At 46.0% G+C, this 26,168-nt stretch overlaps 1 protein-coding gene across 3 annotated transcripts in view; it reads right to left on the minus strand.

Moving 5' to 3' along the window:
- Positions 1-13,356: 13,356 nt before the first annotated feature.
- PMS1 (PMS1 homolog 1, mismatch repair system component) overlaps positions 13,357-26,168 on the minus strand; it is an 851,578-nt gene continuing 838,766 nt past the window's right edge. For 2 of the 3 annotated variants that reach the window (XM_078680380.1, XM_078680384.1), the window contains exon 13: positions 13,357-13,705. In XM_078680380.1, the coding sequence (XP_078536506.1) occupies positions 13,403-13,705 (303 nt within the window). In that variant the 3' untranslated portion in view covers positions 13,357-13,402. The remainder of the gene's footprint in view (positions 13,706-26,168) is intronic. The other variant, XM_078680379.1, reaches the window with a different exon arrangement.

Here is a 26,168-nt window from a genome sequence, read left to right on the forward strand (position 1 = left end):
TGCCCAGTGCTGAGATGAGAAGGAAAAGTTGGTGGCGGTGGACGTCCTGGAGAACTCCGACTGGTTGAGTCGTATCACGTTTCCTGTTTTGAAATACACTGGTGACTGCCCCACTCGGGGAATAAACCTTGTTTGTTTGGGAGAATTGTGGTGGGGCAGAGGGATGGAGCGCTTTTCCCCACATTTAGCTACTTGTAGTTTTTAAGTTGGGTGGCAGGCACTCTGCTAAGTTGATTTCATGGGTAGTTTTAGGCCCAGAGTGCAGGGGAGCAAGGAGGGGGTGGACAGGTTCGGGGGGGGGGGGTGTTCACTTGTTATAGTTCAATCGGCAGCTACGGTTATAATAGCGATTGAAGGTAGGCTTACAACTGAAAAATCGTCATGGGCACACACTGGGATAAGAGTTTTACTCTACTGAGCTGGAACGTAAATGGGTTTGGAGACAAGGTGAAACACACTTCAGTCCTACAATACCCCAAACCCCACTCCCCTGATGTTGTTTTCCTCCAGGAGTTGCACCTGGTCGATGACACTTGTAAAGCACTAAACAGATGGGGGTATAGGATAGTAGCCCATTCCAGTTTTACTTCTGGGTCCAGGGGAGTGGGCATTATGATCAAAAACTCCTTCCCCTTTTCCATGCAGTCTACGTGCTCCGATGAGTACATCACTATCACTGGGCAGTGGGAGGGCAACACACTAACCTTAATGTCGGTGTATGTCCCACCCGGGTTACAGAGCCAAACGTTCACTGATCTGGGTACCCAACTGCTCTCGCTTTCTGAAGTTCTTTTACGGGTGTGAGGATATTTCCATGCGGTGGCCTCTGGCTCCCTGGATCATCACTCCCCCCCCCGCAACATAGGCCCCTCGTGTCGCTGGCTTCCTGGAGGCCCTCTGCCTCTCGGATGTATGGAGGCCGTTTCATCCTAAAAGCATTCAGCATACCTTTTTCTCAGGGGCTCATCATAGCTTTTCCCGAATTTACTACCTCCTTACTCGAGCTTTTCAACACACCCACATGCAGGAGATAGGGCACTTGGCATGGGGTATCTCCGATCACTCCCCGGTATGGGCCCGGTTGGTCCTGGGAGACATGTGGGTGGGAACGGTTGCACCCATCAGCCCTTGGTTCCTGCGCAACCCTGTGGTTTGCAAAGAGCTCTTGTTAGCCATTGACCACTACTTTAAGGAAAATCAGGGGCCGGTCGAATCCCCCCAAATATTGTGGGAAGCGTTCAAATTTGTAATCAAGGGGAGGCTCTCTCACTTATTGTAGAAGTCAAGAAAGAAAACCAAGAAGATCTTGAAACTTTGGAAGATGAGATCCACTGGCTGGAGGGGAGTCTCGTTGAGGAAGTGAGTCTGGAAAAACGACACCTTTGGAAATTAAAGAGAGATGAATATAAAGGTATAGCCACTGACAGGGCTAGAACTTGGGGGAGGGAGAGAGACGGTAGAGTGTATGAATGGGGAGACAAATCCAGATAGCTACTGGCCTGGCTCGACAGGAAAGAAAGGGCCAACAGGCTTGTCCCAGAGTTGACGGACGATGCAGGCGGAACAATCACAGACCCCCTAAAAATTGTTAGTGAGTTTGTCGCGCATTACAGCGCAATATATTAATCAAACTTGTCTTTCCTCGAGGAGGACTCCATGGTTCTCCTTCGAGATATCTGCCCTCTCTGAAGAGGATAAGAGTTTTCTAGAAAGCTTTTCTAGAAAGCGACATCACCAATGATGAAATAGCCCGGGCAATCAGGAACCTCCGGTCGGGGAAGGGGCTAGGCCCCAATGGACTGCCGATCAAACTTTATAAACTACGTCTAGATAAAATAGGCCTGTATCTACAAGCCATGTTTGAAGAGAGTAGGAGGGTGAGGTCACTCCGGCAGGACCAGCGTCTTGCGTCACTGGTCGTGATACATAAAGAGGGTGTTAGAGCCGGCTGTCTCTAGTTGGCAGAGGTATACACTTCTGACAAATAGGGACACACCTTTTCTAGTCAGGGCAAGGGGATCACACACTTGGATAACCCCTGCTCACCCCCTTGGTAGCTTGGCAAAGCAGACAGGCTTATCTCAGAGGCAGTGCGTTAAGCATTTATGACCACATACAGTAATAAAGTGAATACACTACAAATGGACACGACACAGTAGTATTATAAAAATAAGGATGTTTATATAAGGCTTAGCACAAGACCAAATAACGACAAAAATATACCACAATCTTAATAAATACTCTTGGAAGGAAAAATAATAGTTCAAGCGTAGTTTCTTCTTAGCACAAAGTCTTTAGTAACAAAAGCAACTCTTCTTCTTTAAATCCCAGTTCTTGGCAACAATGTAACCCCCACGGGAGTCACACGACGTCGAGGCAAAGTTAATCCAAAGGTTCGGCGTTGACCGCGAGGAGCGCTACGTTGAGCCCGGAGTCGCAACAGACCCCCACAACACAGTACCTTGGAAATGTGAAGCACGATGATCAGCGGCGTCGAGATGTCCGGCGTCGCGTCTTCGGCGTCGATCCGGCCTCGGAGTCGGGGCGATCTGCAGCGGCGTCGACAGATGTCAGGCAGGAGCAGCGCTCACGAGGCGAAGCAGGATACGGTGTCGGCGTCGATGTCGATGATGATGTTGCAAGAGTGAGCAGCGCTCACGGCGTCGAGAGGGCTCGGTGTCGAGGCGTCGGCAGGGGCTTCGCTACTAGCGTCGATCGGGCCCGGCGGCCGGCGTCGAAGGTGCGGGATACGGGAGCTGCACTCACGATGTCGAGCTGGATTCGGCGGCGTCCGTCGGCGTCGGGATTGCTGGATTCTTCAGAGGTGCTGGACTTTCAGGTTCCAGCAACAGGCACTTTCAGCAAATAATGAAGTCCTTTGGCCCTTTGACTTCAACAGGAGGCTGGCACTCTTCCAACCCTTGGAGATTTCCTTGGCAAAGCTTGAGAGTACACACTCAGTTCCTCTCTCCTGGTTCCTTGGCAAAAATAAAGAAGTAACAGCAGGATTCCCCCAACAAACAGCACACTGGCAGAAGGGGTAGGCAAGTCCTTGGATCAGCAGGCTTCTTGTCCTTGTCAGAAGTGATCTAAATTCTTGGTTCAGGGTCCTTCTCTTATACCCCTTTTCTGCTTTGATCCCTTTGTCCATGCAGGGGAACTTCCCCCCATCCTGGGTTTGTTGTGGGTGTTGCCAGGCCGAGGCACCTGGCCTATTCACTGTGCAGGGCAGGGTCTTCAGCCGCCCAGCAGGAAGTGGAGCCAGCATTGTCACTGGCAGGGGCATCAGTCGCCCGGTAGGAGGTGGGGCCAGGATCGTCCCTGGCAGGCACAGAGCCATCAGTCGCCTGGCAGGAGGTGGAGCCAGCATTGTGTCAGGCAGGGCAGGCTATCAGGAGCTACTCTTCTCCTACTCTTAATGCAAATGCCTCACTCACCCCACACTGACTCATTTAGACCTCTGGAGCCACCCAGCTCCTGTCACACGCACACCAAACCAGCAGAGACCAGTAGACAGCCAGACAAGAAAATAGCCACTTTCTAAAAGTGCTATTTTCAAACACAGAGTCTAAAAACCATCCACCCAAACGGATGCGTTATTAAACCCTGAGTTCAGGGATACCAAACTCGACATTGCACCATACTCCCCGAGCCCGCTAGGATTATAGCGTTAATAATTCGGGCAGCCCATTCTAACGGATGGAGAGCAGGTAACCTTACAATAGTGAAAAACAAAGATGGCTGTAATTCACTATTCAGGGAGAAAACGGTCTACGTCATCAGGCTTGTCCTACCTTAAGCTTACAATGCACCCTGCCCTTGGGCCTATCATAGGGGTGACTAACATGAAGTTCAGGGAAGGTGCAGGGACTGGCAAGTAGGTGTACTTGCGCAGACCGCGTGACAGTACCAGACTGCACGAAGGTCTAGCAATGGCAGACCTTTAGACAGATTTTACCAGGCCGCTTCAGTGGGTGGCACAACACGTGCTGCAAGCCCACTAGCGATTCATAAAGGGGGTGGTGATGGACAGAGTATCTGAATTAAGCAGAACACTCCTACCCAGTCAAAAGATCAGGGCTTGATCCATCACCGTTTTTTAGCTCACTGCACCATCCCAGCTCAGAACCTGGCTACATGCAAATTAGTCTGACCCTGGCCCGTGCATCATGGAAACAGGGCAGACCAAACTACCAAGCCAATTCTTTACTGGAAAGGAAACAAGCTTCCGGGGACCGGTTTCTGGCATTACAGCCGTCTTCGGCCCGGCTTGCTTGAATCCTGATGGTGCAGTGAGCAAGGGACTCACATCTGAGCATACCCTTCCACACTTGTGGTGGCCAAAACGATTCATAAAGGGGGTGGTGATGGACAGAGTATCTGAATTAAGCAGAACACTCCTACCCAGTCAAAAGATCAGGGCTTGATCCATCACCGTTTTTTAGCTCACTGCACCATCCCAGCTCAGAACCTGGCTACATGCAAATTAGTCTGACCCTGGCCCGTGCATCATGGGAACAGGGCAGACCAAACTACCAAGCCAATTCTTTACTGGAAAGGAAACAAGCTTCCGGGGACCGGTTTCTGGCATTACAGCCGTCTTCGGCCCGGCTTGCTTGAATCCTGATGGTGCAGTGAGCAAGGGACTCACATCTGAGCATACCCTTCCACACTTGTGGTGGCCAAAACGATTCATAAAGGGGGTGGTGATGGACAGAGTATCTGAATTAAGCAGAACACTCCTACCCAGTCAAAAGATCAGGGCTTGATCCATCACCGTTTTTTAGCTCACTGCACCATCCCAGCTCAGAACCTGGCTACATGCAAATTAGTCTGACCCTGGCCCGTGCATCATGGGAACAGGGCAGACCAAACTACCAAGCCAATTCTTTACTGGAAAGGAAACAAGCTTCCGGGGACCGGTTTCTGGCATTACAGCCGTCTTCGGCCCGGCTTGCTTGAATCCTGATGGTGCAGTGAGCAAGGGACTCACATCTGAGCATACCCTTCCACACTTGTGGTGGCCAAAACGATTCATAAAGGGGGTGGTGATGGACAGAGTATCTGAATTGAGCAGAACACTCCTACCCAGTCAAAAGATCAGGGCTTGATCCATCACCATTTTTTAGCTCACTGCACCATCCCAGCTCAGAACCTGGCTACATGCAAATTAGTCTGACCCTGGCCCGTGCATCATGGGAACAGGGCAGACCAAACTACCAAGCCAATTCTTTACTGGAAAGGAAACAAGCTTCCGGGGACCGGTTTCTGGCATTACAGCCGTCTTCGGCCCGGCTTGCTTGAATCCTGATGGTGCAGTGAGCAAGGGACTCACATCTGAGCATACCCTTCCACACTTGTGGTGGCCAAAACAATTCATAAAGGGGGTGGTGATGGACAGAGTATCTGAATTAGGCAGAACACTCCTACCCAGTCAAAAGATCAGGGCTTGATCCATCACCGTTTTTTAGCTCACTGCACCATCCCAGCTCAGAACCTGGCTACATGCAAATTAGTCTGACCCTGGCCCGTGCATCATGGGAACAGGGCAGACCAAACTACCAAGCCAATTCTTTACTGGAAAGGAAACAAGCTTCCGGGGACCGGTTTCTGGCATTACAGCCGTCTTCGGCCCGGCTTGCTTGAATCCTGATGGTGCAGTGAGCAAGGGACTCACATCTGAGCATACCCTTCCACACTTGTGGTGGCCAAAACGATTCATAAAGGGGGTGGTGATGGACAGAGTATCTGAATTAAGCAGAACACTCCTACCCAGTCAAAAGATCAGGGCTTGATCCATCACCGTTTTTTAGCTCACTGCACCATCCCAGCTCAGAACCTGGCTACATGCAAATTAGTCTGACCCTGGCCCGTGCATCATGGGAACAGGGCAGAACAAACTACCAAGCCAATTCTTTACTGGAAAGGAAACAAGCTTCCGGGGACCGGTTTCTGGCATTACAGCCGTCTTCGGCCCGGCTTGCTTGAATCCTGATGGTGCAGTGAGCAAGGGACTCACATCTGAGCATACCCTTCCACACTTGTGGTGGCCAAAACGATTCATAAAGGGGGTGGTGATGGACAGAGTATCTGAATTAAGCAGAACACTCCTACCCAGTCAAAAGATCAGGGCTTGATCCATCACCGTTTTTTAGCTCACTGCACCATCAGGATTCAAGCAAGCCGGGCCGACGAGGCTGAAATGCCAGAAACCGGTCCCCGGTAGCTTGTATCCTTTCTGGTGAAGAATTGGCTTGGTAGTTTGGTCTGCCCTGTTCCCATGATGCACTGGGCCAGGGACAGACCAATTTGCATATAGCCAGGTCCTGAGCTGGGATGGGGCAGTGAGCTAAATAACGGTGATGGATCAAGCCCTGATCTTTGGACTGGGTAAGAGTGGTCTGCTTAATTCAGACACTCTGTTTATCACCACCCCCTTTTCTGAATCGTTTTTGGCCACTATAGGTGTGGCAGGGTATACTCAGACATGAGTCCCTTGCTCACTGCTCCATCAGGATTCAAGCAAGCCGGGCCGACGAGGCTGAAATGCCAGAAACCGGTCCCCGGTAGCTTGTATCCTTTCTGGTGAAGAATTGGCTTGGTAGTTTGGTCTGCCCTGTTCCCATGATGCACTGGGCCAGGGACAGACTAATTTGCATATAGCCAGGTTCTGAGCTGGGATGGGGCAGTGAGTTAAATAACGGTGATGGATCAAGCCCTGATCTTTGGACTGGGTAAGAGTGGTCTGCTTAATTCAGACACTCTGTTCATCACCACCCCCTTTTCTTTTTTTTTTTTTTTTTTTTTTTTTTTTAAAAACCTTTATTGAAAAACAGGTATAAGTACAAGCGCTGGCCTACAACCACAGGGGCCGGCCGCAAAGTCAGGAGAGTCAAAAAAACAAAACATAGCAATGTATACGACAGGATAAATACAGGATGGATGCAACAAACATAACATCGCCCGCGCCAGGATAAAGAGGTTTCATTTTACGTTATATAAAGGAGGCAGTAACCATATCTACCAGCGCGTCACGCAACATATACCGAAAAGAAAAACGGGGGGGGCGGGCGGGAACAGCCCCCCACGCAAGCAGATGACACAGTAGGGCAGAGCCCAAAGACCACACACGCCCACATCAGGTACAAAATAGACAAGGAATACCAACAAACAAATAAAGTGGACGCCATACGTACAGCCAACCCGCCCCGAAAAAGGAGAAAGTGCAGACGCTAACGAAACAGAGGAGTAAACACCAAGGGACACAGCCCACCCCCTGAAAAAGGCAAAAAGGGACCATAGAATAAAACAAACTAAAACAACAAACACCCCCCCCACCCTACATCACTGTAATGGCTACGGTCTACCCCACTAACAGCGTGCCTGTCGCCCAGATTAACCCGAAATATAGAAAAAGTGATAAAAAGAGAAAAAGGAAGAAAAGAGGCCCATAGAAACGAAAACGATCGACAAAATTACCCCCCCACCCTACACGCATGCAGAGGCTACGGCCTACCCCCCCCCTAGCAGTGTGTCTGTCGCCCCAAAGGAGTGCCCGAAATGCAGAAGAGAGAAGAAAAAGAAGAAAGAGAACGAAAAAATTCACGTTTGATCGGAGGAGGGCCCAGGATATTAACAAAGCAGACAATAACGTTACCCAAGGCCGCCCAACCCCAGGCCCCGACCTAGTACCTAATCAACCTGTACCTCCAACAATTGTCATTTACAGTCCTGGCCATGCACGTAGGAAGTTGCAGCATAAGAAAAAGCGTCATCAGCCCTGTCCCCTTCGAACCAGCGTGACAACAGAGTCCAGTTCCAGAAAAGCTAACATGGACGGAAAGGGCCATCGTGGAATCCAATGCAGAAGTCGAGGTGCCTGCGACGAGGCAAACTGGCTTGGAGGTCGGTAGCATAGGGCACAAGAAATTTTCACTGCCAATCCGAAAACAGCACAATGGGGAGCAAGACCAGATGAGAGTTCCAGCATAGCAGTCAAACGATGCACAAACAGTAAGTCCAAAAGGACGCGAAGAAGCAAGTCTCCAGAGAACAAAGGAGAAGGGCAACATGGCGTCTGAGCCTTAACCACCGGTCCTCGCGAAGGAGGAGTGTCACCGAGCTTCCCCAAGTCAAAGCAGAAGAATACTGCAGCCGACACTGAGGCGTGCTCATCCATCGCCTCCGTACACTCCAGAGCGGATGATCCACCGTCGAACAATGGAGGATGTGGCGTAGTGTGCAGCGCTGAGGGGCCATCGTGACCAGCTGGAAGGACCTCAATGAGCCGGGCCCCCAAACCGTTAGCAAAGTGGTGAAAGGCCATACGCAGGTCCTCGAGTGCATCCAGGATATCCCGAAGCCCCAGCGGTGGATCCGGAATTGGGGATGCAGCATTGGCCACCATCTTGTGCGCACAGCTATAAAGCGCCACGAAAAGCAAGTTCACTCGTCAGCCAGCCGCCCTCGATAAGTCTGTGAAATGGCTGCAGGGCACTGCTGGGACAGCGATAGGAAGGCAGCCGGTAGTAGGGAAGCTTCTATAAAGAAGAAGCCGGCAGAGCAGGGAACCCCTTTGGCAGGCACTGGGTTGCAGACGCGGAAAATGGCGTCCGCCACGGGGGAGTGCAACAAAGAAACAATCCCGGCCCTCTTCCAGCAAGGCCGGGATACACTGCGCGGGAGCCGATACAATGTGGCAGGCAAGGCGCGCTGGGAAGCCGGGCCGAGGAAAGCTACGATGAAAAAAACCCAGCGCCAGTCCGCCGACACAGCCCACCGTCTCCTCCCCCTCCGCAGCGGCCGCTGCTGTTGTTGTCGCCGCCGGCCGTCTCCGTAAACCAAGGACCCGGCTGCGGTCACTCGAAAGGCCGGGATAGAAACAGAGGCTCTTCACCACCGGGATCGCGCCGCTTTCACCGGGGTTTGCAACAGCAGGAGCAGGAGCGTCTCCTAGGTAAGTGTGGCGCACGGAGGTGCAGGATTAAAAGCAGGATATTGATGAAAGGCACAAAGGTCGGCGGAGCCGAGGAGCTAGGCGGCCATCTCGGTTGCTGGCTAGGCTCCTCCCCTCACCACCCCCTTTTCTGAATCGTTTTTGGCCACTATAGGTGTGGCAGGGTATACTCAGACATGAGTCCCTTGCTCACTGCTCCATCAGGATTCAAGCAAGCCGGGCCGACGAGGCTGAAATGCCAGAAACCGGTCCCCGGTAGCTTGTATCCTTTCTGGTGAAGAATTGGCTTGGTAGTTTGGTCTGCCCTGTTCCCATGATGCACTGGGCCAGGGACAGACTAATTTGCATATAGCCAGGTTCTGAGCTGGGATGGGGCAGTGAGCTAAATAACGGTGATGGATCAAGCCCTGATCTTTGGACTGGGTAAGAGTGGTCTGCTTAATTCAGACACTCTGTTCATCACCACCCCCTTTTCTGAATCGTTTTTGGCCACTATAGGTGTGGCAGGGTATACTCAGACATGAGTCCCTTGCTCACTGCTCCATCAGGATTCAAGCAAGCCGGGCCGACGAGGCTGAAATGCCAGAAACCGGTCCCCGGTAGCTTGTATCCTTTCTGGTGAAGAATTGGCTTGGTAGTTTGGTCTGCCCTGTTCCCATGATGCACTGGGACAGGGACAGACTAATTTGCATATAGCCAGGTTCTGAGCTGGGATGGGGCAGTGAGCTAAATAACGGTGATGGATCAAGCCCTGATCTTTGGACTGGGTAAGAGTGGTCTGCTTAATTCAGACACTCTGTTCATCACCACCCCCTTTTCTGAATCGTTTTTGGCCACTATAGGTGTGGCAGGGTATACTCAGACATGAGTCCCTTGCTCACTGCTCCATCAGGATTCAAGCAAGCCGGGCCGACGAGGCTGAAATGCCAGAAACCGGTCCCCGGTAGCTTGTATCCTTTCTGGTGAAGAATTGGCTTGGTAGTTTGGTCTGCCCTGTTCCCATGATGCACTGGGCCAGGGACAGACTAATTTGCATATAGCCAGGTTCTGAGCTGGGATGGGGCAGTGAGCTAAATAACGGTGATGGATCAAGCCCTGATCTTTGGACTGGGTAAGAGTGGTCTGCTTAATTCAGACACTCTGTTCATCACCACCCCCTTTTCTGAATCGTTTTTGGCCACTATAGGTGTGGCAGGGTATACTCATACATGAGTCCCTTGCTCACTGCTCCATCAGGATTCAAGCAAGCCGGGCCGACGAGGCTGAAATGCCAGAAACCGGTCCCCGGTAGCTTGTATCCTTTCTGGTGAAGAATTGGCTTGGTAGTTTGGTCTGCCCTGTTCCCATGATGCACTGGGCCAGGGACAGACTAATTTGCATATAGCCAGGTTCTGAGCTGGGATGGGGCAGTGAGCTAAATAACGGTGATGGATCAAGCCCTGATCTTTGGAATGGGTAAGAGTGGTCTGCTTAATTCAGACACTCTGTTCATCACCACCCCCTTTTCTGAATCGCAAGCCCACTAGCAGCATTTGTATTTACAAGCCCTGGCACTCCTGGTGCACTCTACTAGGGACTGACAGTAAACCAAATAGCCAAACATGGAATTCAATCAATACATTAATTTCACATAGGGAGCACTTGCACTGTGGCACTGATCAGCAGTGGCACAGTGCCCAAAGCAATATTCCAGCAAAAACATCGTAAACAGAGGAGGCAAACAGAAAAAATGGAGGAGAGACTCATGCCAATGATGCCAGGTCTAACAGAGGGTAAACCTAGAAATACATTTGCCTCCTACAGACCCATCTCCCGTGTTTAATGCAGAACCTAAAATCCTTGTTAAACTCTTGGCCACTCGTTTGACTTGGGTGATAAGTACTCTGGTGCACCCTGATAAATCGGGCTTTATGCCTCACCGAAACATGGACCTAAATCTGCAGAGGGTGCATGGAGTGTTGGGGAGGGTTGACACCATTAAAGAGGCAGCCGTGATTGTGCCCTTAGATGCCTCTATGGCTGTTCTCACCAAAATGGGGTTTGGGCCCGTCTTCACAGCATGGGTTAGACTCCTCGACTCGGAGCCATTGGCGCAGGTAGTGGTCAACAATAAATGATTGGACTCATTCAAACTGAGTTGTGGTACCCGTCAGGGGTGTCTGCTGTCACCACTGCTATTTGCCCTCTCCCTGGAGCCACTGGCGTCCTGAATCCGTAGGGAACCAGTGCTACGGGGCTACGGTGGTCGGCAGATTGGGAGGACCGCATCTCGCTCTATGCAGATGATATACTCCTCTACCTAGCCTCCCCCAAAATGTCTCTAAGTTGTGTACTAGACATTTTCACGACCTTTGGTAAATACTCTGGCGATTTGATTGATTGGAGCAAGTCTCTCATATATATCCTAGGAGGCGATTCTCCTGCTCTACCCAGGGACTGCCCAACAGTGAGGTATGGCTTTCGCTACCTTGGGATCTTTGTCATCGTAGACTCTAAGCTCCGTAATGAGAGAAACCTGCTCCCACCCTTGCTGAGGCGAGATATCGCTGGTTGGAAGGCACTCCCACTCTCATTGCTGGGCAGAGCAGCTCTATTCAAAATGATGTCCCTGCCCCGTTTTCTATATGTCCTGCAAAATTACCCCGATCTCGTCCCTGTAAGATACTTTAGGGAAATTGAAGGCTTGCAGAGGGAGTTGCTCTGGGATGGGATTTTCGGTAATTTAAAAAAAATTGATTAATAATACCCCGAACACCCTTGAACGACTACGTGAGTGTTGGGAAAGAGATGGCCTTGAGCTTGACGACGAGGAATGGCGAGAGGCGGTGGCCTCTCCCCGAGAGGTGGCGATTTCCGCTTGGCTACAACTGGTCCAACTTAAAATATTGCATAGAATGTAGCTGGTTCATATGAGGAGGGGGGGAGGGGGAGATTCTAGAAGACACTGTGGTCAGGTGGGCACTTTCCTAGCCATACGTTGGGAGTGTGAACAGATCCAGGAGTACTGGCAGGGGTTACACGAGGTCATGCGGGAAGTACTGCACAAAGACATAGTCCCGGAGGTAAAAAGGTGTCTCCTTAATGTTTGTGAACCCACTGATTTAACTGGCATGGAGAGGCTCTGTGCTACTCTGGGTGCAATGGTAGCCAAACGTGATATAGCACAAATGCGGGGGGCGGGAACATCACCGACTCTGGACACCTGGAAAAAGAACTCAGATCGGTGTATGTTCAGGGAGAAAACGGTCTACGTGGCAGGGGATGTCCTAAGAAGTGGTCCTCTGTATGGTGTAAGCGGAATGCTTACCGGGGTGATATATGTGTGGCCCCTATGGTCCCCTTGGAGGATGAACCTCTGTCTCCTTGAAGCCCATTTGGGCGCTCGATATGTGTCCCAGCTATCTATGATGTCTGAATGTACTCGCCATATGAATCGATACCATGTCAGTGCAAGCTGGTTTGCCGAATGTCAATGTTTTTGTTTAATAAAAAGATATCTAAACAAAAAAAGCCTTGGATTCGTACTAGGCAATAGGATGTTGATTGGAAAATGTTTCTCTCTGGTTTGCTAGATCCCTGAAATGGATACCCTCCATGAGAGTTTGTGTAGAGTGCGTATGAAAAGTATACTTCTGTTGCAGACTCACACGCAATTAAGATGCAGCAACTGCTTCTCGACTAACACCTTCCCTGTCTTGGAGACAACACCAATAAAATACAGGGGCATATTAGCAACAACCTCGTTAAAATTATCGCAGTTTTAGCTGCAGGAAACTGCCACTAAAACGGCAATAATGGGCTTGCTAATATGCGTTATAGAATTCTAATAGAAGCCCAGGTTAGATGTGCAGTACATCCAACCTGGGCTTCTATTGGAATTCTATAACGCATATTAGCAAGCCCATTATCGCCGTTTTAGCGGCAGTTTCCTGCTGCTAATACGGCGCTAATTTTAACGAGGTTTTTGCTAATATGCCCCACAGTCCAATATGTATTCAGACAGATACTGCCAGGTATTTGTATACAAATAGTCTCAGCACCTTTATCACACTCGCCTTCTACATTGCCTCAAAGTAAAAGATGGACCACAGCAACTTCATTAAAATGTATTTCAAATCCAAGGATTTACTTTCCCAGGTTGTATAGATATTGATTATAAGTATGTTCTTGTTGATGTTAGTTATGCTTGTTGATGTTGCATTCGGAGGAATTATTAGACATTTTTAGATACTGTCCAAATGACCAATGGACGAATTATTACTTGTAATTTGTAATTTGATGTATCTGCTGTCTGTGGAACTGATATGACTAGTTAATATACATGTAAACTGAATAATTTTACAATTTACAAACAGAAATGCCAGAAAACAAATCACTTTTGTATTCAAGTGCTTTATGTGGGGTTTTAGGGTACCAAATGAAGATATGAAAAATAGTTACTTTCAATCAGTTTGCTACTCCAGAAGTGTTGTTTCTATATACAAAGTGATGATATTTTAAACATTTAAACATAAAAAAATCCATATGCGAAATATTATAAGAAGTAAAAACAAATAGCTCTAAATAATTGCTGCTACCAACATAATTGTCATCAGAGTTTATATTGTCTTCATACTTTGCAAGTGTTTTCTCCACTTCTATTTTTTCCATGCAGAGTATCTTTGGTGTACATATACCTCCATTCATTTTGTGCATGTTCACTTCAAGCAACTCATTTGCTGATTTAGTATCATGAAACATTCTCATCCCCTGTAAAATGAAGAATTATATGTCAGAGTTTAAATATCAGGTGACCACGTTTAATATTTTACTTCAGTGTCTTTTCATTGCGGATGCATTTTTAGGAACTATTTAATGCCAGTCCCTGCCTAGTAAATCCAATCATTAAATTTAAGACCAAATGTAAACAGACCTTATCTCCACTGTTGTTAGAAATGGTGGTCTCTAGTTGGCAATAGCAGGCGCCACTGTCCAAATAGGGACCCTTCTTCCTAAGTCAGGGCAAGTGGGCTACCCCCTTTGAGAACCCCTGCACAACACTGTGGTAACGTAGCACAAGCAGTTAGGCCTATCTCCGAGGCAGTGTGTAAAGCATTTATGACCACGTACAATAAGGCACAACTCAGGTAGGTATAGAAAAATAATATCTTTATCTAACAGTTTAACTCAAAACTCTCAAAGCATTTCAACAACTACAATTCACGTCAACCTGTAGGGACTCAAAAAGACAATAACGTATTCCCCAAAGCGTGACACTGGCTGAGTTCAGGGCCGGGGCCTACTCGACCCGTTGCGCACCAGATACCTGTTGTTGAATGGGGACACAGCACGCCACTTCTAGAAGAAGCGGAGATGGTGACAGGCGGACTCCCAGTGACCCCAAGTCTTGGAGGCCGAGTGTTGAACATGTTATCTTATCTTACATTGCTATGTACATTTTCTATTTCTATGAATATGCGTCACTATCTGTCATCTCCGAATGTTCGGAGATTACATATGTGACGTCACCGCTGTCATCTGTCAGATGCCGTTCCGCTCTGCCAGAGACTGCGTCCCTTATTCTGGCTCCCTGTGGGCCCATTTACTTCTTCAATAAATATAATTCTTACTTATTTAAATCGTCCATTCAGTTTTTTAAGCCCCCACAACAATTGGCGACGAGGACGGGGATCCGACATGGGCCCACGGGTAAAGGTTTTCTTGTGTGAAGAGTTGCGGTGCTGATTGAAGAGTCATCGTGACAATTCGGTAAATGAGAAATGAAGGGATGCGGAATCTGAAAATTAAGGAATTGAAGTAAGTGCATCGGGAGATCTTATGGTGAGGTAAAGGCTGCCGGCGTAAGCGCGCTGAGGAATCCTGTCAGCTGTGGCGCGTGAGGCATGCTGGGATCAGAGGGCTTAGCGTCTGTGTAACCATTGGATGCAAGCCGAAAACGTCAGCGAACGTCAAATGCGTGCAGCCATCTTTGAAAAGAAAATTACCTCAGAATAACATGGTGCCTATTCAATTCACATAGAGCGAGAGTGACGGCAAAAGCGGCGATTTGAACATTGAAATTTGTCGCGCTAAACCTATTCTTTAAAAGAAATTAAAGTGAATATAATACACAATATAAACATGAGGAAGTAAGCAAAGAAGATTATAAATGATTTAAAATAAGGAGTTTTGGCAACAGATTAAGCAACGTATGAGGCAGCAAAGGAAGTCTTGTGTTAAATATTATAAGGAACAAAAAAAAGACATACAAGGAAAAGATTTGAAAGTTAATATGGCACAGAGCAATAATATATGTGTGCCCCCACTTTTCCTTGATGAGCCAGAAAGACCTACCATGAAATGGAAGAAATGGATTAGAGCATTTGAGAATTATATTGTGTCCATAGTTGGAAAAGGATATGATGCTGAGAGGAAGTGTTCATTATTGTTTGGCCTTTTAGGAAGAGCCGGGCAGGAAGTATTCGATAGCTTACCTGAGTATGAGAGCCCCCAGGAGTCTTTCTACCATTAAACGAGTACCAGGAAGCAATAAAAAGACTTGAAATACAATTTGATGAAGAAAGTAACATAATGGTAGGAAGGCACAAGTTTGCGCTAAGAAAGCAGCATGAAGGGGAAACAATTGATGAATATATTGCATGTTTGCGTGTCCTAGCAAAAGAATGTGAATTTGAAGACATGACTGATATTTATATCAGAGACCAGATTGTATTTTACTGTTATTCAAAAAAGGTGCAGGAAAGATTACTGGCATGTAAAAAACCAACGCTACAAGAAGTTGTAGACATTGCAAAAGGGATAGAAAGGTCAATGGTAACTACTAAAGAGTTGTCTAATGCGTGTGGTAATGCTAATGTATTTTAATTAAGTTGTTTTAGGTGCGGATCAAAAGAGCATTTGGCAGACTGCAAAACGTGTCCTGCAATTGGGAAAAAATGTTTAAAATGCAAAAAATTCGGTCACAATACAACTTTATGTAAAACAAAAACAGCGAACAGTAATGTAAATGTAAACACTGTTGTAGACTATGACGAAGAAATGTGTGCAAATATAATTTTGTATGTAGAAATGGTTGATGGGAAAATAAAAGGACCAATAGGTGATGCTAAAATTGGTGATGTTGAGCTGCAATTCACGGCTGACTCAGGATCACCAATCACAACCGTATCTGATAAACTATTTGAGGAGAAATGGCATGATATAGACTTAATGGAATCTGATGTGAACCCAAAAGCTTTTGGTGAGCAAGATATAAATATGATAGGATATTTTTGTGATACAGTTACATTCAGAGGGAGAACGGTTAATACCAAGATTTATGTTGCAGAAAAAGGGAGGATTTTAATTGGGTGGAGAGACTTGGCGAAATTAGGAGTATTGTTAAAACCAGGTGCAAAGGATCCTATAGTTCTGAGTGAATATTGGGTGAACAGTGTAAGTATTGATGACTGTCAAAATGAAATTAAAGGTACTATTGAAAAATTTCAAGATGTTTTTAAAAATGAAATAGGTTGCGTCAAAGGTTTCACACATGAAATAAAACTAAAAGATGGTGCTGTTCCTAGTAAACATAAGGTGAGAACCATTCCATTGTCAATAAGAAAGGAGTTGAAAGATGTACTTGATAAGTTGAGTAATGAAGGCGTGATCGAAGAAGCTGATGAGTCAGAGTGGGTATCAGCTATTGTAGTTTCTAAAAAGAAAAAAACTGGAGATATAAGGTTGTGTGTAGACCTCAGAAGCTTAAACAAGAACATCATAGTAAACTGTCATCCACTCCCAAAGATACAAGACATATTACAATCTGTTTCTGGTTCAAAGTATTTCACCTTGATTGACTTGAAAGCCGCATATCACCAGGTATGTTTGACGGAAAATTCAAAGAAGTTGACAACATTTATCACACCATTTGGTGCATACAGATACATCTGCCTACCATTTGGTTTAGCTTCCTCATCAGGTGTTTTTCAAAAATTGATGGACATCTTATTTAGTGGAATGAAGGGTGTTGAAGCATTCCAAGATGATATCCTAATACATTCAGAGACTGTGCATGATCATTTGAAAATTCTTGAAAAAGTATTGGGCACTTTGAAAAAAAGAGGAATGACTGTCTCTAAGGACAAGTGCAAGTTTATGACTAACAAAATAGAGTACTTAGGTCATGTATTGTCTTCTGAAGGAAGCACTCCAAAAGATGATCTTGTGAAGGCCATAAAAGATGCACCATACCCAAATGATAAGGAGAGCTTAAAATCATTTTTGGGCCTCAGCGAATACTACGCTAAATTCATTTATGGTTATGCTGGAATGGTTGAACCACTGAGGAAACTACTTAGAAAGAATGTGGCATACAATTGGTCTACTGAACAAGAGTGAGCATTCAAAGTAGTAAAAGAAGAAATAGCGGGTGCTCCCGCTTTGAAACCTTACGATCCTGAACTAGAAAATGTAGTTACTGTTGATGCAAGTGCCAAAGGGATCGGTGCTGTTTTCTGTCAGCTTCAAGGTAACAGAGAAAATACAATCGCATTCATATCTAGATGTTTGAATGATACTGAAAAGAATTATAGTACCATTGAACGCGAAACGTTGGCATGTGTCTGGGCCGTGCAGAAATTAAAAGACTATTTGTGGGGTAAAAAGTTCACTTTAGTCACAGACCACAAACCGTTAGTTTACATGATGGATGGTGAGGGACGTGGTAATGGTAGGGCAAGTTCAAGATTGATAAGACTTCTTTCGAAACTTCAAGAGTATAACTTTGGAATAAGGCACATAAAAGGTGGAAAAAATTGTAGAGCGGACTGTCTGTCCCGCCTACCAGTTAACGGTCAAATGGAAGAATCACTCGATGACACTGAGTGCGTGGTGGCATTGGTGGATGCAACTGCAATGTGTAAAGGATCCATTACTGAAAAAGAATGGTTGGAAAACATGGAAAATTATTCAATTTTGTTAAATGTAATGGATCATGTGAAATCCAAATGGCCCCCTATCAGAAATGTGCAAAGTGAATTGAAAAGTTACCTGCAAGTAAATGATGAACTGACCATCGAATGCGGTTTCTTGAAAAGAGGTGAATTGTTTGTACCGCCAGCAGGTTTGAGACAGAAAATAATTACATAGGCACATAAAGGTCACCCTGGCAGCACAGCCACAAGGAATGTTCTGAGGATGCATTATTGGTGGCCAGGAGTAGATAATGAAATTAAGGATTACATTGACAGGTGTGAACAGTGTTTAAGATCTGATAAGCACTGGAAAGTTTCAAAAAATGAATTGCAGTTTGTGGAAATACCAAATGGTCCATGGACAAAAGTTGCTATTGACTTTGCTGGACCTTTTAATATATTGCAGGATGAGTGTAAAAACATAATTGTACTAACGGATTATTACTCTAAATATGTATACCATAAATTTGTGAGTACAGTTACAACTGATGTGGTGATAACGTTTTTGGAAAAAATCTTTGCAAGTGAAGGGCAACCAAAAATCTTAGTCTCAGACAATGGGGCTCAATTAATTTCGCTTAAAATGACAGAGTTTTTATCTAATTCTGGAATCAAACAGGAGAAGACACCTTTATATAGCCCAAAAAGTAATGGTCAGGTGGAGAGAGTAAACAAATTCATTAAAGAAGGCATCCAGTCTGCCATTGCATCGAAAAGGGATGTGAAGAGAGAAAATAAATGCGTACAATAACACGCCCAATGAAACAACGAAACATACGCCCTTCTATCTGATGAGGGGTAGAAAGTGTAACTCTATACTTACGCCTAAGTTCAGCAAATGGTATAATGAAGAAGTTATTTCTGATGAAATAAATGACAATGGTATCAAGGTTAAGGAGCGCATTGTTAACAAACAAGAGAGAACCAAGAGATACTCAGATTTAGTGAATAAAGTCAGGGAGAAGAGTGTGAAACCAGGTGATTGGATTTTAATAAGAAAACCTACCATGGTATCAAAGGGGGAGACAAAGTTCAGCAAGCCTGTGAAAGTGAGCGAAACAACTGGTGGGGCTGTTCTTGTTGAAGGAAAAGGATGGTGGAGCAAAGATGACATTGTAGCATTGAAAAAAGGGCAGGAAAAGATCATATTGAGAAACATGGACGAAGAAGAGAAAAGCCTGGATGAGAGTATACTTGAGTGGGAAAATGTTTCTGGTAACCAAAGCTATTCAACGTTAAATGATGGCATCAACACTTCCATGTACAATGGAGAGAGAGCAAGGGGTTCTGTGGCAAAGACAAGTACCAAAATAGCTGACAATGACAGTTCTGTGGAGGTGCAGTCCAATGAGCGTGAAAAACCTTTTTGTGTTTCAATGACTGACAAAGTGTGCCCCAGTACCTCTGGTGTTCAGTCTAAATCAGGAAGAGTGGTTAGGATGCCTAAACGCTTTGAGGACTATGTTATGGCATGAAAATGTTTGCTTATACATATATCACTTTCTTGTGTCAGTTTGGGAAAAAAGGAGATGTTGAACATGTTATCTTATCTTACATTGCTATGTACGTTTTCTATTTCTATGAATATGCGTCACTATCTGTCATCTCCGAATGTTCGGAGATTACATATGTGACGTCACCGCTGTCATCTGTCAGATGCCGTTCCGCTCTGCCAGAGACTGCGTCCCTTATTCTGGCTCCCTGTGGGCCCATTTACTTCTTCAATAAATATAATTCTTACTTAATTAAATCGTCCATTCAGTTATTTAAGCCCCCACAACACCGAGGCCCGCAGCCTCCAACCACAATGATTCGGGCACTCTGGAACAGGCGGGCGCTCAGCGGCAGCACCACGCGGCTGAGGCGGCCCGGGCTGGTGGTGGCGCTGATTCTCGTTGTGCAGCTCCGTGGTGGGCTCACAGCGGCAGCAGCTATCTCGTAGCTTCGGTGGCCCACAGGACGATAGCGACAATCAGCAACAAGGGAGGACAAGGTGCGGGCGCACAGCGGCAGCGGCTATCTCGCAGCTGCGGCGGCCCACAGGACAAAGCCCAAGGATGCAAAGTTGCCAAAGGTGCGGTCGCTCAGCGGCCACAGCTCTCTCTTAACTGCGGCGGCCCACGGGACGAATCACGATGATGCAAAGTAGCAAACGGTGCGGGCACTCAGCGGCTACAGATCTCTCTTGGCTGCAGCAGCCCAGGGAATAACCACGATGATTCAAAGTAGCAAAGTGTGTGGGCACTCAGCGGCTACAGCTCTCTTCTTGGCTCCAGCGGCCCACAGAACAAATCACGATGATGCCATGTAGCTATGGGTGCGGGCACTCAGCGGCTACAGCTCTCTCTTGGCTGCAGCGGCCCACGGGACAAAGGATGGTCTCGGCCCGGCTGGCACAACGGTGGACGCTCAGCGGCTACAACTCTCTCTCAGTTGCAGTGGTCCACACAGGTTCAGTGAAGGGCTCGAAGGAGCAGATCTTGGTGGGCTCTCAGCGGCGGCAGCTCTCTATCAGCAGCGGCGGCCCACACAGATCCAGCGGAAGATTTGAAGCTGCAAACTTAGGTGGGCTCTCACGGCGGCAGTTCTCTCTTAGCTGCAGCGGCCCGCTCGGGTTTAGCAAAAAATTCAAAGGTGCCCAGTTCCCAGTCCTTACAGTAGAACTAGAGGCTCTGGATTACTCGACGGAGGCCTCACCTGCAAGTAGGATTCCTCGCACAGGAATTCCGATGACTGACCGGGTGAAGTATAATGTCCCTGAGACTTCTGCAGGAGGAACTCTCGATTTAGGCCCTCGGGTAGTTTCTTCGGCAAGTTTGGTGAAAGTTTCAAAGTCCTTTCCTCTGTCCGCTCGGACAGAGTTTCGTCTTGACATCCAGGAGGAACACACTTCGACAAAGTTCCAGCACAGCATTTTATACCTAAAAAGTCTTTGTTCTCTAAAGTCGTAAATCACTGACTCCAGTCAGAACCATTTTGGTGTGGTCGGGGAGCACTTGGTTTGCGAGGCGACATCCTGCCCTTTCAGAATGAGGGGGTCTGCTATCAGACACCCAGTGGGAGGTGGAGCCATCACTCACCTTGCCAGGCACAGCCCTGCTCGGATCAAAGAGTCACCCCTCCCCATGCTCTGATTACCGATCTCTCTCTCCAGCCAGGTCTGAACCAGCTGGCCCTGCTGCTCCAAAACCAGATGGCCAATGCACATACTCGCAACAGCCTACAGCAAAGCTTAGGCAAGAAACTACGCATTTTCAGGAAAGGTATTTCAAAACATATAATATATAAACAGTCCTTACTAAAAGGTGCCCCTCAATGTCCTGAGCATAAACATATCAAACTCGAGGTTCCTATGGCCAGATAGGATGATAGTAAGTAATCCTTATTTGGCCCATCCTGGCCTATGAGAATGGATCGTTTCGCAGTAGCGACAGTTAAATGGAGGGTAACTCACTATTGACACAGGCTACACAGATGTAATCATTATGGTTATCCTTATTCATACAGTCATTTATATACAGGGAGCATTCGTGCTGTGGCAGTGAGTAGCAGTGGCACAGTGCCCAGAACATCTAAATCCAGCCAATATAAAAGACAGGGAGAGTAGAGAGGAAGGGAGACCCACGCCAATGATGCCAGGTCTAACAGGAAAATAGATTACCGGTTCAAAGTGTGTATGTATATGGGCCCAGGTGAGTATGGTGTTTTAGAAATATCCTGAACTGGTAATCTTGCGCCATCAGACCCACGCCGATGATGCCAGGTCTAACAACTATTAAGGAAGGAAATCACAAGATTTGTTGGATGAATTCCTATATTTGGGACTTCTACAATGGAAAAATAGTTTTGCCATTTTTTTTAATTGAGTTTGCTAACAGCTTCAGAACCTGTCTGAACTCCCCCTGTCAAACTTATCTATACTACTATTATAAAGAGAGAACTGGGAACCTTTGAAGCGGGTAAACTCGGGAACCACAGCGCCAATCAACACACCCAATACATCATTGGAAACGTCAGGGTAAGTAAGGATCGTCAGGATTGTAAGGTTTCAAAGCGGGAGCACCCGCTATTTCTTCTTTTACTACTTTGAATGCTCGCTCTTGTTCAGTAGACCAATTGTATGCCACATTCTTTCTAAGTAGTTTCCTCAGTGGTTCAACCATTCCAGCATAACCATAAATGAATTTAGCGTAGTATTCGCTGAGGCCCAAAAATGATTTTAAGCTCTCCTTATCATTTGGGTTTGGTGCATCTTTTATGGCCTTCACAAGATCCTCTTTTGGAGTGCTTCCTTCAGAAGACAATACATGACCTAAGTACTCTATTTTGTTAGTCATAAACTTGCACTTGTCCTTAGAGACAGTCATTCCTCTTTTTTTCAAAGTGCCCAATACTTTTTCAAGAATTTTCAAATGATCATGCACAGTCTCTGAATGTATTAGGATATCATCTTGGAATGCTTCAACACCCTTCATTCCACTAAATAAGATGTCCATCAATTTTTGAAAAACACCTGATGAGGAAGCTAAACCAAATGGTAGGCGGATGTATCTGTATGCACCAAATGGTGTGATAAATGTTGTCAACTTCTTTGAATTTTCCGTCAAACATACCTGGTGATATGCGGCTTTCAAGTCAATCAAGGTGAAATACTTTGAACCAGAAACAGATTGTAATATGTCTTGTATCTTTGGGAGTGGATGACAGTTTACTATGATGTTCTTGTTTAAGCTTCTGAGGTCTACACACAACCTTATATCTCCAGTTTTTTTCTTTTTAGAAACTACAATAGCTGATACCCACTCTGACTCATCAGCTTCTTCGATCACGCCTTCATTACTCAACTTATCAAGTACATCTTTCAACTCCTTTCTTATCGACAATGGAATGGTTCTCACCTTATGTTTACTAGGAACAGCACCATCTTTTAGTTTTATTTCATGTGTGAAACCTTTGACGCAACCTATTTCATTTTTAAAAACATCTTGAAATTTTTCAATAGTACCTTTAATTTCATTTTGACAGTCATCAATACTTACACTGTTCACCCAATATTCACTCAGAACTATAGGATCCTTTGCACCTGGTTTTAACAATACTCCTAATTTCGCCAAGTCTCTCCACCCAATTAAAATCCTCCCTTTTTCTGCAACATAAATCTTGGTATTAACCGTTCTCCCTCTGAATGTAACTGTATCACAAAAATATCCTATCATATTTATATCTTGCTCACCAAAAGCTTTTGGGTTCACATCGGATTCCATTAAGTCTATATCATGCCATTTCTCCTCAAATAGTTTATCAGATACGGTTGTGATTGGTGATCCTGAGTCGGCCGTGAATTGCAGCTCAACATCACCAATTTTAGCATCACCTATTGGTCCTTTTATTTTCCCATCAACCATTTCTACATACAAAATTATATTTGCACACATTTCTTCGTCATAGTCTACAACAGTGTTTACATTTACATTACTGTTCGCTGTTTTTGTTTTACATAAAGTTGTATTGTGACCGAATTTTTTGCATTTTAAACATTTTTTTCCAATTGCAGGACACGTTTTGCAGTCTGCCAAATGCTCTTTTGATCCGCACCTAAAACAACTTAATTGTTTTCCTCCTACCTATTTCTCACTCCAATTTCTTTCATAGCTTTTGTTCTCACCTTTTCTCTTATCCTGTAGATAAAATACATTAGCATTACCACACGCATTAGACAACTCTTTAGTAGTTACCATTGACCTTTCTATCCCTTTTGCAATGTCTACAACTTCTTGTAGCGTTGGTTTTTTACATGCCAGTAATCTTTCCTGCACCTTTTTTGAATAACAGTAAAATACAATCTGGTCTCTGATATAAATATCAGTCATGTCTTCAAATTCACATTCTTTTGCTAGGACACGCAAACATGCAATATATTCATCAATTGTTTCCCCTTCATGCTGCTTTCTTAGCGCAAACTTGTGCCTTCCTACCATTATGTTACTTTCTTCATCAAATTGTATTTCAAGTCTTTTTATTGCTTCCTGGTACTCGTTTAATGGTAGAAAGACTCCTGGGGGCTCTCATACTCAGGTAAGCTATCGAATACTTCCTGCCCGGCTCTTCCTAAAAGGCCAAACAATAATGAACACTTCCTCTCAGCATCATATCCTTTTCCAACTATGGACACAATATAATTCTCAAATGCTCTAATCCATTTCTTCCATTTCATGGTAGGTCTTTCTGGCTCATCAAGGAAAAGTGGGGGCACACATATATTATTGCTCTGTGCCATATTAACTTTCAAATCTTTTCCTTGTATGTCTTTTTCTTGTTCCTTATAATATTTAACACAAGACTTCCTTTGCTGCCTCATACGTTGCTTAATCTGTTGCCAAAACTCCTTATTTTAAATCATTTATAATCTTCTTTGCTTACTTCCTCATGTTTATATTGTGTATTATATTCACTTTAATTTCTTTTAAAGAATAGGTTTAGCGCGACAAATTACAATGTTCAAATCGCCGCTTTTGCCGTCACTCTCGCTCTATGTGAATTGAATAGGCACCATGTTATTCTGAGGTAATTTTCTTTTCAAAGATGGCTGCACGCATTTGACGTTCGCTGACGTTTTCGGCTTGCATCCAATGGTTACACAGACGCTAAGCCCTCTGATCCCAGCATGCCTCACGCGCCACAGCTGACAGGATTCCTCAGCGCGCTTACGCCGGCAGCCTTTACCTCACCATAAGATCTCCCGATGCACTTACTTCAATTCCTTAATTTTCAGATTCCGCATCCCTTCATTTCTCGTTTACCGAATTGTCACGATGACTCTTCAATCAGCACCGCAACTCTTCACACAAGAAAACCTTTACCCGTGGGCCCATGTCGGATCCCCGTCCTCGTCGCCAATTGTTGTGGGGGCTTAAAAAACTGAATGGACGATTTAATTAAGTAAGAATTATATTTATTGAAGAAGTAAATGGGCCCACAGGGAGCCAGAATAAGGGACGCAGTCTCTGGCAGAGGGGAACGGCATCTGACAGATGACAGCGGTGACGTCACATATGTAATCTCCGAACATTCGGAGATGACAGATAGTGACGCATATTCATAGAAATAGAAAATGTACATAGCAATGTAAGATAAGATAACATGTTCAACACTCGGCCTCCAAGACTTGGGGTCACTGGGAGTCCGCCTGTCACCATCTCCGCTTCTTCTAGAAGTGGCGTGCTGTGTCCCCATGCAAAGTATGTTCTTTCACAAAGTAGTCCCTTGGAAGTAGCGCCATGTCTGAGGTGGGCATGTGCGTTTTATGCGTGCTGACATCACAATCACGGGTCCGCCATTTTAGTAAAGTAGTAAAGTGGTCGGCGAGGAGCCAAGTGCGGACAGGAGCGTGGCCAGGAGCGGACAGGAGCGTGGCCAGAAGCGGGCAGGACAGGAGCGCCGACCCGACAGCCACCGGAGTCCGACATGCCAAGAACGGACAGGAGCGTGGGCAGAAGCGGCCAGGAGCAAGGAAACGGGAGCAAGGAAACAACACCCTGCGCACGTGATGCTGGTGAGTACGCTCTGCTGCTCCCGCTGCTGGCCGCTCTGCTGCGCGTCTCCTGCAGTGGTGCTGCCCCCAGACCCCTTCTGCCCCGGACAACGTCAGGCCGGGCTGCTATTCACAGATAAAATTATACAGTACTCCTTTCATTTCATTTTTATTCTGCATCAGTAGAGCCATAAAAGATGCATACATAAGAAAAACATGCAGAGGAAGAGAATCGCAAAATGAATAAATACTTCTTGCAAAACAACACAGGGAGCGATACTGTGCAATCGAATCTCTGCCGACAAGAATATGATGCAAACCATGTGGCGGCATAAAAATGGGATAACCCGATCAATATACCGCGACCCCTACCCACACCATGAACCTCTAAATGATCACAGACCCCCCACAGCCTCAAGCACTGTTCGAGGTACAACACTGGCCCACATTTGGGGGTCTGGGATCCAGTGCACCCTGACATCTTGCCCTCCATCGATTTTCTGCATCTCACAGCTGGTTTGAGAAAGGAACAAAGTCTAAAACGAACATCGGTGCTGTATAGGAGCTGAAGATAAAACAGTGCATTCCTACGCTTCCTGAGACTCGGGGGCTTTAAAAACCACTCGATAAATAACTTAAAAGGTGGAATATAACATTTGCATAAGAGCATGAAGTGCACCAGTGTTTGCACTGACTACCCATCACACGCACGCATCTGGAGAGCACA

Source organism: Lissotriton helveticus, chromosome 3_1 (assembly GCF_964261635.1).
Source record: "Lissotriton helveticus chromosome 3_1, aLisHel1.1, whole genome shotgun sequence".
Taxonomy (NCBI): Eukaryota; Metazoa; Chordata; class Amphibia; order Caudata; family Salamandridae; genus Lissotriton; species Lissotriton helveticus.